At 38.7% G+C, this 13016-nt stretch overlaps 1 protein-coding gene across 1 annotated transcript in view; it reads left to right on the top strand.

Annotated features, from left to right (window-relative positions):
• Positions 1–13016, top strand: part of GABRA3 (gamma-aminobutyric acid type A receptor subunit alpha3) — a 240973-nt gene that overhangs the window by 89136 nt on the left and 138821 nt on the right. Inside the window, exon 2 of the mRNA XM_005888785.2 lies at positions 9727–9892. Coding sequence (XP_005888847.1) covers positions 9753–9892 — 140 coding nt within the window. The 5' untranslated portion in view covers positions 9727–9752. The remainder of the gene's footprint in view (positions 1–9726; positions 9893–13016) is intronic.

Genomic DNA, 13016 nt, shown 5'->3' with positions numbered 1-13016 from the left:
CTCATCCTATGTTGTCCCCTTCTTCTCCTGCCTTCAGTCTTTCCCAGCATCAAGGTCTTTTCAAATGAGTCAGTTCTTCGCATCAGGTGGATAAAGCATTGAGTTTCAGCTTTAGCATCACTCCTTCCAATGAATATTCAGGACTGATTTCCTTTAGGATGGATTGGTTTGATCTCCTTACAGTCCAAGGGACTCTCAAGAGTCTTCTGCAACACAATAGTTCAAAAGCATCCATTCTTCTTTTTTTTTTCTTTTTTTTTAAATTTTATTTTTAAACTTTACATAATTGTATTAGTTTTGCCAAATATCAAAATGAATCCGCCACAGGTATACATGTGTTCCCCATCCCGAACCCTCCTCCCTCCTCCCTCCCCATACCATCCCTCTGGGCCGTCCCAGTGCACCAGCCCCAAGCATCCAGCATCATGCATCGAACTTGGACTGGCAACTCGTTTCCTACATGATATTTTACATGTTTCATTGCCATTCTCCTAAATCTTCCCACCCTCTCCCTCTCCCACAGAGTCCATAAGACTGTTCTATACATCAGTGTCTCTTTTGCTGTCTCGTACACCGGGTTATTGTTACCATCTTTCTAAATTCCGTATATATGCGTTAGTATACTGTATTTATGTTTTTCCTTCTGGCTTACTTCACTCTGTATAATAGGCTCCAGTTTCATCCACCTCATTAGAACTGATTCAAATGTATTCTTTTTAATGGCTGAGTAATACTCCATTGTGTATATGTACCACAGCTTTCTTATCCATTCATCTGCTGATGGACATCTAGGTTGCTTCCATGTCTTGGCTATTATAAACAGTGCTGCGATGAACATTGGGGTACACGTGTCTCTTTCCCTTCTGGTTTCCTCAGTGTGTATGCCTAGCAGTGACTCTGCTTTTTAATATGCTGTCTAGGTTAGAGATAGCTTTCCTTCCAAGGAGCAAGCGTCTTTTAATTTCATGGCTGCAGTCACCATCTGCAGTGATTTTGGAGCCCCCCAAAATAAAGTCTCTGACTGTTTCCATTCTTTCCCCATCTATTTGCCATGAAGTGATGGGACTGGATGCTGAATGTTGAATTTTAAGTCTACTTTTTCACTCTTCTCTTTCACTTTCATCAAGAGGCCCCTTAGTTCTTCTTCTCTTTCTGCCATAAGGGTGGTGTCATCTGTGTATCTGAGGTTATTTCTATTTCTCCTGGCAATCTTAATTCCAGCTTGTGCTTCATCCAGCCTGCAATTTTGCATGATGTACTCTGCATATAAGTTAAATAAGCAGTATGACAGTATACAGCCTTGACATACTCCTTTCCCGATTTGAAACCAGTCCATTGTTCCATGTCCAGTTTTAACTGTTGCTTCTTTACCTGCATACAGGTTTCTCAGGAGGCAGATAAGGTGGTCTGGTACTCCCATCTCTTTAAGAATTTTCCACAGTCTGTTGTGATCCACACAGTCAAAGGCTTTAGCATAGTCAATGAAGCAGAAGTAGATGTTTTTCTGGAACTCTTTTGCTTTTTTGATGATCCAACAGATGTTGGCAATTTGATCTCTGGTTCCTTTGCCTTTTCTAAGTCCAGCTTGAACATCTGGAAGTTCTTGGTTCACATACTGTTGAAATCTTGATTGGAGGTTTTTGAGCACTACTTTCCTAGCATGTGAGATGAGTGTAATTGTGCGGTAGTTTGAACAGTTTTTGGTTTGGTATTGCCTTTCTTTGGGATTGAAATAAAAACTGACCTTTTCCAGTCATGTGGCCACTGCTCAGTTTTTCAAATCTGCTGACATATTGAGTGCAGCACTTTTACAGCATCATCTTTTAGGATTTGAAATATCTCAACTGGAATTCCAACACCTCCACTAGCTTTGCTTGTTGTGATGCTTCCTAAGGCCCACTTGACTTCATAATCTAGGATGTCTGGCTCTAGGTAAGTGATCACACCATCTTGGTTATCTGGGTCATCAAGATTTTTTTTGTATAGTTCTGTGTATTATTGCCACCTCCTCTACTTCAGTTATGTCCATACCATTTCTGTCCTTTATTGTGCCCATCTTTGCATGAAAATTATCATTTTTAACATTTTATAGATGAGAAATAATGTCGGATTTCTATGTGGTATGTCCAGGATTGGAACTAGGATGTTTCCTACTCCAGAACCTTTAATACTGACAGTGTCTTGAGACAGAGTAGAGTTAGATGGCACCAAATGAAATTCCAGTGACAAATTGAGGCAAGAAAATGGCAGACTTGGCTTTGTAGTATGTGGGTACAGGACTTGGGATACCTCTGTTCAGGTAAAGTTCTGGCAGATAGTGCCTGATAGCATCCAAGCAGAGGAGTTGGTAGGCAGACTGTTAATATCTCATAGATTCCAAGGACTGAGGTAAAGGAATTTGGGGAATTCTAATAGAAGAATGTATTGTATCAGTGTCTTGTACATACTAGGTGCTCAAATGTTTGTGATTAAATGAATTTATATTTGGACATGATATAGCAGCAGAGTCACCCTGGTAGCAGGTTTTTAGCCAGGCATTTTATGTATGTTCTATGATTTAATTTTTAGAATTCTGATAGGATGAGTATTATTATTACCAGTTTATGTTAAATAAAAAGCCTAACACGAGTAGTATTTGGTAGTTCCAAGTCATCTCTTAATTTAGTGGGTTCCAAAGCCCAACTTATACCCTATCCTTTATACTCTCTTACCACATTGAGAGATGTGACTTTTTCAAAATAGCATTCATTAACTATTTATTAAGTATACATTATTTCCAGGCAGTTTTCTATGCATTGAACATATATCTATAAATAAACCAAGCAAAATTCCTTGTTGCCATTGAGCTCATATTCTACTGGGGAAACAGCTGATAACAAAAAATATAAAATACATGGTAGAAGTGAACAATGCAAATAAATAGAGGAAAATAATAGAATGGGAAAGACTAGAGATCTCATCAAAAAAATTAGAGATACCAAGGAAACATTTCATGCAAATATTTTCACAATTAAAGGCAGAAAAAATATGGACCTAACAGAAGCAGAAAATATTAAGAAGAGGAGGCAAGAATGTACAGAAGAAATATACAAAAAAGATCTTGGTGACCTTGATGGTCATATATAACCATGATGGTGTGATCACTTCATGCAAAGAGAAGGGGAAACAATGGGAACAGTGACAGACTTTATTTTCTTGGGCTCCAAAATCACTGCAGATGGTTACTGCAGCCATTAAATTAAAAAACACTTTCTGTTTGGAAGAAAAGCTATGACAAACCTAGATCATGTCTTAAAAAGCAGAGATATAACTTTACCTTCAAAGGTCCATCTAGTCAAAGCTGTGGTTTTTCCAGTAGTCATGTATGGATGTGAGAGTTGGGTCATAAAGGCTGAGTGTTGAAGAACTGATGCTTTTGAACTCTGGTGCTGCAGAAGACTCTTGAGAGTCCCTTGGACTGCACGGAGATCAAACTAGTAAATCCTAAATGTAATTAACCCTGAATATTCATTAAAACGACTGATGATGAATCTGAAGCTCCAGTATTTGACCATCTGATGTGAAGAGCCAACTCATTGGAAAAGACCCTGATGCTGGGAAAGACTGAAGGCAGGAAGAGGAGGGGATGACAAAGGATGAGGTGATTGGATGGCATCACTGACTCATGGACATAAGTTTGAGCAAACTCCAGGTGATAGTGAAGGACAGGGAAGCCTGGTGTGCTGTAGTCCATGGGGTTGCAAAGCGTTGGACATGACTGAGTGACTGAATAACAGCAGGAACAACAGTGCAAGAAGTGCAAAGGAGAAAAATTAAACCTGGAAACTACATAAGGAATATCTGGGGTGTATTCAGTTCAGTTCAGTCGCTCAGTCATGTCCGACTCTCTGCGACCCCATGAATCGCAGCACACCAGGCCTCCCTGTCCATCACCAACTCCCGGAGTTCACTGAGACTCACGTCTACCAAGTCAGTGATGCCATCTAGCCATCTCATCCTCTGTCGTCCCCTTCTCCTCCTGCCCCCAATCCATCCCAGCATCCGAGTCTTTTCCAATGAGTCAACTCTTCGCATGAGGTGCCCAAAGTATTGGAGTTTCAGCTTTAGCATCATTCCTTCCAAAGAAATCCCAGGGCTGATCTCCTTCAGAATGGACTGTTTGGATCTCCTTGCAGTCCAAGGGACTCTCAACAGTCTTCCCCAACACCACAGTTCAAAAGCATCAATTCTTCAGTGCTCAGCTTTCTTCACAGTCCAACTCTCACATCCATACATGACCACAGGAAAAACCATAGCCTTGACTAGACAGACCTTTGTTGGCAAAGTAATGTCTCTGCTTTTGAATATGCTATCTAGGTTGGTCATAACTTTCCTTCCAAGGAGTAAGCATCTTTTAATTTCATGGCTGCAGTCACCATCTGTAGTGATTTTGGAGCCCAGAAAAATAAAGTCTGCCACTGTTTCCACTGTTTCCCCATCTATTTCCCATGAAGTGATGGGACTGGATGCCATGATCTTCATTTTCTGAATGTTGAGCTTTAAGCCAACTTTTTCACTCTCCACTTTCACTTTCATCAAGAGGCTTTTTAGATAGAGTGCCTGATGAACTATGGAATGAGGTTCGTGACATTGTACAGGAGACAGGGATTAAGACCATCCCCATGGAAAAGAAATGCAAAAAAGCAAAATGGCTGTCTGGGGAGGCCTTACAAATATCTGTGAAAAGAAGAGAAGGGAAAAGCAAAGGAGAAAAGGAAAGATATAAGCATCTGAATGCAGAGTTCCAAAGAATAGCAAGAAGAGATAAGAAAGCCTTCCTCAGTGATCAATGCAAAGAAATAGAGGAAAACAACAGAAGGGGAAAGACTAGAGATCTCGTCAAGAAAATTAGAGATACCAAGGGAACATTTCATGCAAAGATGGGCTCGATAAAGGACAGAAATTGTATGGACCTAACAGAAGCAGAAGATATTAAGAAGAGGTGGCAAGAATACACAGAAGAACTGTACAAAAAAGATCTTCACGACCCAGATAATCACAATGGTGTGATCACTCACCTAGAGCCAGACATCCTGGAATGTAAAGTCAAGTGGGCCTTAGAAAGCATCACTGGGGTGTGTAGAAGGATTTAATTTTTATTTAGGATATTCAGGGAGGGCCTCAGTGAGAAACATGATGTTTGAATAAATATCTGAAGTGAGGAAATGAATAAAATATCTGGAAACTGGATGGAAGAATACTCCAGGTACAGGCAATATCATCTTCAAAGGCTCTAGAACTGAAGTATGCCAGGCATATCCAATGAGCTGCAAGGAGGCCATGTGGCTGAAATGGAGTGTGTAAGATAGGAGGGTAGCAGAGATTAGCCAGTTACTTGGGGATAAGATCATGTAGGTTCTTTTAGCTCATAATAAGGATTTTGAAATGGGAATCAATTGGAGGATTTTTGAACAGATGAGAGGCATGATCTGACTTAACACTTTATCATTTCACTGTCTGCTATTTAAAGAACAGACCACAGGGGACCAAGAGCAGAGGCAGCAAGACCAGTTAAGAAGCTTTTACAATGATCTCAGCAAGAGATGATGAGCCAGAGTCATAGCAGCAGAGGTGATGACCAGTGGTTTTGTTCTGAATATGTTGCCTTTTGAGTGGAATGCCCATGAGACTTGTTTATGGATTGAGTGTGGGTGTGAGAGCAAAAGTGGAATCAAGAATAACATCAGAGTGTTAACTCTGAACAAATGGAAAGTGGAGTTACCATTATATGTGATGAAAAAGATGACAGGTGATCCAGGTCTGTGTGTGTGTGTGTGTGTGTGTAAGTAGATATCTGAACCTCAGATATGAACATGTTAGGTTTAAGATGCTTCTCGGACATCAAAGTGCAGATATGGGTTACAGGAGAGTTGTAGGATGGAGATATTAATTTGTAAGTTATCAGCTAATGGAGATTTCCTCTTGTTAGTTCCTTGTAACTTCCTTTATCTCTGGAGAAGAGTAAATTGGTTGAATAACCATTTGCTAAATTTTGGCTGTGCAGTGCCATGTTATGGTGGCTTGGGCATGTGTCATAATTGTGTGTTCCTGTACCGTGGATAATTTGTTCTAACACCAAGATTATCTGAGCCTGCACAAGGGCTTCTTGTATTATAGCCAATCTGCACCTACCAAAGGGATCTGCCGTTGTGGCCATGGTTATCTGAATACACCCAATGGTTTTAAGTTCATATGTCATTGGTGTTTAATTTGCTGTACTTATATGAGCATACACCATGGTTGTCTAGTTTTGCAATGTGAACTGGCTTCTTTATACTAATTTTAAACAACTATTATTAGGTTTTACATTCTACTCAACACTGGAGAAGGAAATGGCAACCCAATCAAGTATTCTTGCTGGGAAAATCCCATGGGCTTGCAAAGAGTTAGACATGACTGAAGCAACTGAGCATGAGCTTGCAACATACTTGTTTGAATATTCATGTCACTATATGATGTTCTTTTTCTATAATTTTCAGTGTATTTACCATGAATATGTGAATTATATTTGTTCACATGTTATAAATAATAATTTATTCACTGTGGTCATCATTACTTGAAAGATATCTATTCTTCATTGTGACCTCTTGCATCTATATCTTAACCTTTCTTACCCAGTGAAAAAAAGTACAGCATGTCTGCCTACTCTTGGACCATGGCTTCTGTTCGTACCTCGTGGCAGTCTAGCATGACCATCTCCTCCTAAACCATGTCACTTAATTCCTGTATCATGGTTGCCATGATGCACACATTGTGTGTGCACATATCCCAGTTAAGGACTAATATACCAAATGCTTCTTCACATTCATCATGGTTGTTTAAGTATATACCATAGATGTCTCTAGCTTCATAGATGTTTTATTATGTTTGAAGGGTCTTTCTTTAAGTGTCATGGTTTTCAGTTTATGCACTGTGGTCACTTGAAAATTCAGCAAGGTTGGCAGAAGAATTTTAAACATCTGGCCTTCTACTGTCCTTATCTGCACTTGTTTGATGATCATCTGAGGTTGATCATTTACATGGATTTACATCATTTACATGTACATGATCATGTACATGGATTTATGTTCATTTAATGCTGATAACAGCTAAAGTGCCATATTTCTCTGTACACGTATCAGAGTTGGGTCCTGTTTTACAGATATGTGCTATCTTGCTAAAGCTACCTGTTCCATGTTGTTTTTAATTAAAAAATTAATTCTGGTTAAAAACACATAAACAACTGTTTTAATGGTACAGTTTAATGTTACTAAGTATGTTCACATTTTTGTAAAGTACTCTAGTGGCATTCTTTTGATCACATGCAATGTCTTAATGAAATATGTACCAAGGACGTCTTCTCTTGGTCAGTGTTTACTAGGCTTATTACAGTTTTCTGACATATACCCTGGCCAAATGGTTTTATATCATAAATGTTCACATGAATTATAATAATTTGTTTGCTAACAAGTGTCATGGTAGTTGGAGGGCACACATTATGTCCAACTTCTTTTATATGTTATGAATGTCTTCTCATGCATAATGGTTATTTAAACATGTATTAATATCTTAGTCATGAGTTCATATAACATTTTTGTCTTCTTATGCATCATAGTTTTCTCCTTCCAAATCATGGGCATTTGCTTCTGTGTCATTGGCATCTATGCTTAGTGTGAAGGTTTGCGGCTTGTTTACCGTGATCATTTGATCGCAAACCATAGTTATATACTAGAATAGCATAGATGAGCACACACTACTGGTATCTTTGCCCATGCAGCATGGCCACCTTCTCCTAAATCCAGGATTGTTACTCAGATACTCATGTTTTTTGAGTATGCATCATAGTTCTGTCCTATAGTCCATGGATGATTTCTACAATTTGGACTTCATATCCTGTACCAACTCTCTTTTTTCCTGTAGAGTATTTATCAATCATGATTATCTGAGTATTAATCTTTCTCATGTGATTTTCAAACTTTGGGTCCTATGAAAGTTTGAACATATGTCAAAGTTATTGCCCATACTACAGGTGTTTCTCTTGCCTTAGAGTTGTCTCTTTATGCACTGTATTTTCTTCCTCATATGCTATGATTTTCTTAACTGTACTGTTTTTATTGATTTTTGTAAAATAGCCATCAACTCATACAGCTCATGAATCATGATCATCACAGGACTTATTAGGTTGAGCATTAGAAATTGATGTTTTATGAAAGAAAAATTGTCAAATACTGGCACATTTATATGATGCAACTTAATACTGTGACTATTTCTATCTATGCTGTGGACATTTTCCCATGTCAGAAATCTGTCTTCTTGAATATCATAGTATTCTATGCCTGCACCAGATTTAAGAAGACAATCTAAAGCAGAACCTGAGTGAGTGAGTGAAAGTTGCTCAGTCATGTCTCACTCTTTGTGATCCCATGGACTGTAGCCTGCAAGGCTCCTCTGCCCATGGAATTCTCCAGGCCAGAATACTGGAGTGGGTACCTGATCCCTTCTCCAGGGGATCTTCCCAACCTAGGGATCGAACTCAGGTCTCCTGCATTGCAGGCAGATTCTTTACCAGCTGAGCCACCAGGGAAGCCCCAATATAGAACCTACTGGGTGCTTTGGGACAAGGAGAGTGAGGATCAATTTAGAAAGACTTTTTTCCTTCATCTTCTCATCAATCAGAATAGTTCTTCAGCATGTATCTGTTTTACATATTAGTCTCTTGTATAAGCTTTCCTTGGGAAAAATGTTCCATATCCTTCTATGCCTTCTGAAAATTAAACCACCTCTATGACTGAAAAAGAGTATGGTGCTGGGTCAGAATTAGGTCTTCTTCAAGTGGTCAATGTCTCAGATTCTAAGAGGCCATAAGGATACAAGCAAGTGGCTCTTTACACTGTTTTCTTAACCCCACGTCCTGGGTAAACCTCCACCAAGCCAGGGTTCATAAAACAGCCTTGCATATAGACAACTCTAAATCACATAATCAGTTTAATCTGCTGACCATGGAGGGACTTCTATACCAGGAGACTAGGCTTGGATTTCTTCTTTATGTTGTGGCCCTATTTTGGGCTGGCTTTGCCCTCAAATATTTCTTTATGGGAAAACATCGTGTCTCATCATTCAGCAGTTTCTTAATCTGATTTAGAGGAAACAGTCCCTCTACTCCAGGCCTTTTTATATTTTGAAAAACCATCTAACCATATCAAGATGAGAATCAATCCCAAAAATTCAAGAAAGAGATTCCAGGTCTTAATATCCTAAGATTTTCTACAATATTACATAATTACTCATGAAAAGACATTTGTGATAGTAAGAAATCAAACAGGATTGGGGGGAAATAAAGTGAAGATGAGAGATTATTTTAGGATCTTGGATTATAAGAGGTAACTGAGGCTGAGAGAAGTTCTGTGACTCACCTAGTCAGAAGACAGGGGAAAAGATGAAATTGTAATCTAAGACTTCTGATTACTGATTTAGAGTCTTTACACTTATGCCTTCTATTGGATGGGCTCTGGTATAATCAAAAGAAGGGTATGCCAGAAGTGAATTTTGGTGGCATTGGAGAAGGAGAACTGTCACAGTAAGCATTTAGTAACTGTATATTATGAAAATTAAATGGTTCTGAGTTGAATAAAATCTTTTTTCATCTCTTCTTTCTCCTTCCCTTTGTCTTCTATTCCTTTCCTCTTCCGCTGAATATGGAACTCACAGGTCTCTCCAAGTTGGTGCCTAAGAAGATGATAATCACACAAATGAGTCAGTTCTACATGGCTGGCCTTGGGCTTCTCTTCCTGATTAATATTCTCCCTGGAACAACTGGCCAAGTGGAATCAAGACGACAAGAACCTGGGGACTTTGTGAAGCAGGATATTGGCGGGTAAGTACCTAAACTCCTAGAATAAAAGAAGACTGTGATAAATTATTGACTTTGGTCAAAGTATTTTTTTTAATTGAAGTATGGTTGACTTACAATATTGTGTTAGTTTTAGGTATAGAGGAAAGTGATTCAGTTATATGAATATTCTTTTTTCAGATTATTTTCTGTTATAGATTGTTACAAGATATTGAATATTGTTCCCTGTGATATACCAATAAATTCTTGTCACTGTGTATCTGTTAATCCCATAGTCTTTTATACCTCCCCCATCCCTTTCCCCTTTGGTAACCTTGAGTTTGTTTTCTGTCTGTGTGAGTTTGTTTCTCTTGTGTATCAGTTCAGTTCAGTTCAGTTTAGTCGCGACTGCGTCCGACTCTTTGCAACCACATGAATAGCAGCACGCCAGGCCTCCCTGTCCATCACCAACTCCTGGAGTTCACCCAAACTCATGTCCATCGAGTTGGTGATGCCATCCAGCCATCTCATCCTCTGTCGTCCCCTTCTCCTCCTGCCCCCAATCCCTCCCAGCATCAGGGGCTTTTCCAATGAGTCAGCTCTTTGCATGAGGTGGCCAAAGTATTGGAGTTTCAGCTTTAGCATCAGTCCTTCCAATGAACACCCAGGACTGATCTCCTTTAGGATGGACTGGTTGGATCTCCTTGCAGTCCAAGGGACTCTCAAGAGTCTTCTCCAACACCACAGTTCAAAAGCATCAATTCTTCAGTGCTCAGCTTTCTTCACAGTCCAACTCTCACATCCATATAGAGAGTCATTTTATTTTTTGGATTCCACTTATGATACATAATATTTGTCTTTCTCTGACTTATTTTACTTAGTATGATATTCTCTAGATCCATTCACATTGCTTCAAGTGACAATATTTTATTCTTTTTATAGCTTAGTAATATTCCATTGTACATACATACCACCTCTTTTTTAAATTTAATTCTTTATTGAAGTATAATTGCTTTACAGTGTTGTGTTGGTTTCTGCATACAACAACATGAATCAGCCATAAGTGTATGTATCTGTGTGTGTGTGCGTATATATATATCTCCTTACCCTTTTGAATCTCCCTCCCAGTGCCCCCACATCCCACCCCTCTAGGTTATCATAGAGCACCGAACTAAGCTTGCTATGCTATACAGCAGGTTCCCACTAGCTAACTATTTTATGCATGGTAGTGTATTACATATGTCAATCCCAATCTCCCAATTCATCCCACCCTCCCCTTCACCCCTTTTGTCCACAAGTCCATTCTCTATGTCTGTGTCTCTATTTCTGCTTTTCAAATAGGTTCATCTGTGTCATTTTTCCAGATTCCATATATATGCGTTAATGTGCAATATTTGTTTTTCACTTTCTGACTTACTTCAGTTTGCATAACAGGCTCTAGGTTCATTTGCCTCAGTTTAAGTGACATTCATTGCTTTTATGGCTGAGTAGTATTCAATTATCTTAGTGTACTCTAAGTCTTTCCATCTTCTATCAGCATTTTCAATGATAATCTCTGGGGCTGAGGGCTATAGAACTAGACTAATATGTCCTTAGAAACTTGGCCCACAAGGCCCTTTTTACTCTTTATTCCAGTGTGGAAAAAAAAAAAAAGACTAATTCTATCTTATTAACTTCTCATGTATCTGATTTCATTGGGCATGATAGATATTCTAAATAAGATGGAAGTTCTACATAAATGAAGCTTACCTCATCAAATGTTAAAGGCTTTTTAATTTTAACTGAGAGTAAAGTTCTCTAAAAGATATATTACATGTTATCTAATAATACTAAAGAAGGATTTTGAGCAGAATAGTCCTTCTTCATGGTGACTTTCTGATCATCATAAAGAGCATTCATTATGTTTATTCTATATCTGCTTTTTTCTTTTTGTGTCTCCATCCTCAGTGTTAGCTGTCACCTCTCCTGTTTATATTGGTTTGCTTATATCCTGTTGGTGCTTTGAAAGTCAGATAATTGAGCCTTTTGAAAACTATATTAAAGAGAAGGCCAAGATATCCTGCTTGGAAAAGCAGAGACAAGTGCTTATATTTAATACAGAGATATTAAAAACTTTTGGGGGGACTTTATTTTCTTCCACGTCCAATACAATTCATGCTTTTTAGGAGATAAAACTACTAAAAGTCTGGCTCTGAATATTAGTGTTGGCATTATATTTGTATTTGCTGTAAATATAGAAACCAATACAACATTAAAATGTATATGCTGGTAGCTCTAATACTTAACAGCTGCTGCTTTTTGTTTGCTTGTTTTCATACCTTATTAATGATGTTTCTGTGTGTTGAATAAAATCCATTTGCTGCATTATTTTATCCACCTTTAGTGGATTATTCAATTAAATCACGTGGTTGGCTACCCAAGCAGCTTCAACAAACAACAGTGGTTTATTAACCAATACTTTATTTAAATCATGTTCTAAATGCAATAGCTCTCTGTAGGCTTAAGCAAGGAAACAGGTTGCACACCTGGAGAATTTGATTTAGTAACTTATATGCATAGTACATCATGAGAAACGCCGGGCTGGAGGAAGCACAACCTGGAATCAAGATTGCCAGGAGAAATATCAATAACCTCAGATATGCGGATGACACCACCCTTATGGCAGAAAGTGAAGAAGAACTAAAAAGCCTCCTGATCAAAGTGAAAGAGGAGAGTGAAAAAGTTGGCTTAAAGCTCAACATTCAGAAAACTAAGATCATGGCATCCAGTCCCATCACCTCATGGCAAATAAATGGGGAAACAGTTGGACACAGTGGCTGACTTTATTTTTCTGGGCTCCAAAATCACTACAGATGGTGACTGCAGCCATGAAATTAAAAGACTCTTGCTCCTTGAAAGGAAAGTTATGACCAACCTAGACAGCATATTAAAAAGCAGAGACATTACTTTGCTAACAAAGGTCCATCTAGTCAAGGCTGTGGTTTTTCCATTGGTCATGTATGGGTGTGAAAGTTGGATTATAAAGAAGGCTGAGCGCCGAAGAATTGATGCTTTTGAACTATGGTGTTGGAGAAGACTCTTGAGAGTCCCTTGGACTGCAAGGAGATCCAACCAGTCCATCCTAAAGGAGATCAGTCCTGGGTATTCATTGGAGGGACTGATGTTGAAG

This window comes from Bos mutus, chromosome X (assembly GCF_027580195.1).
Source record: "Bos mutus isolate GX-2022 chromosome X, NWIPB_WYAK_1.1, whole genome shotgun sequence".
NCBI lineage: Eukaryota > Metazoa > Chordata > Mammalia > Artiodactyla > Bovidae > Bos > Bos mutus.
Note: the sequence above shows the minus strand (reverse complement) of the source record. Positions and strands in the feature narration are given on the sequence as shown.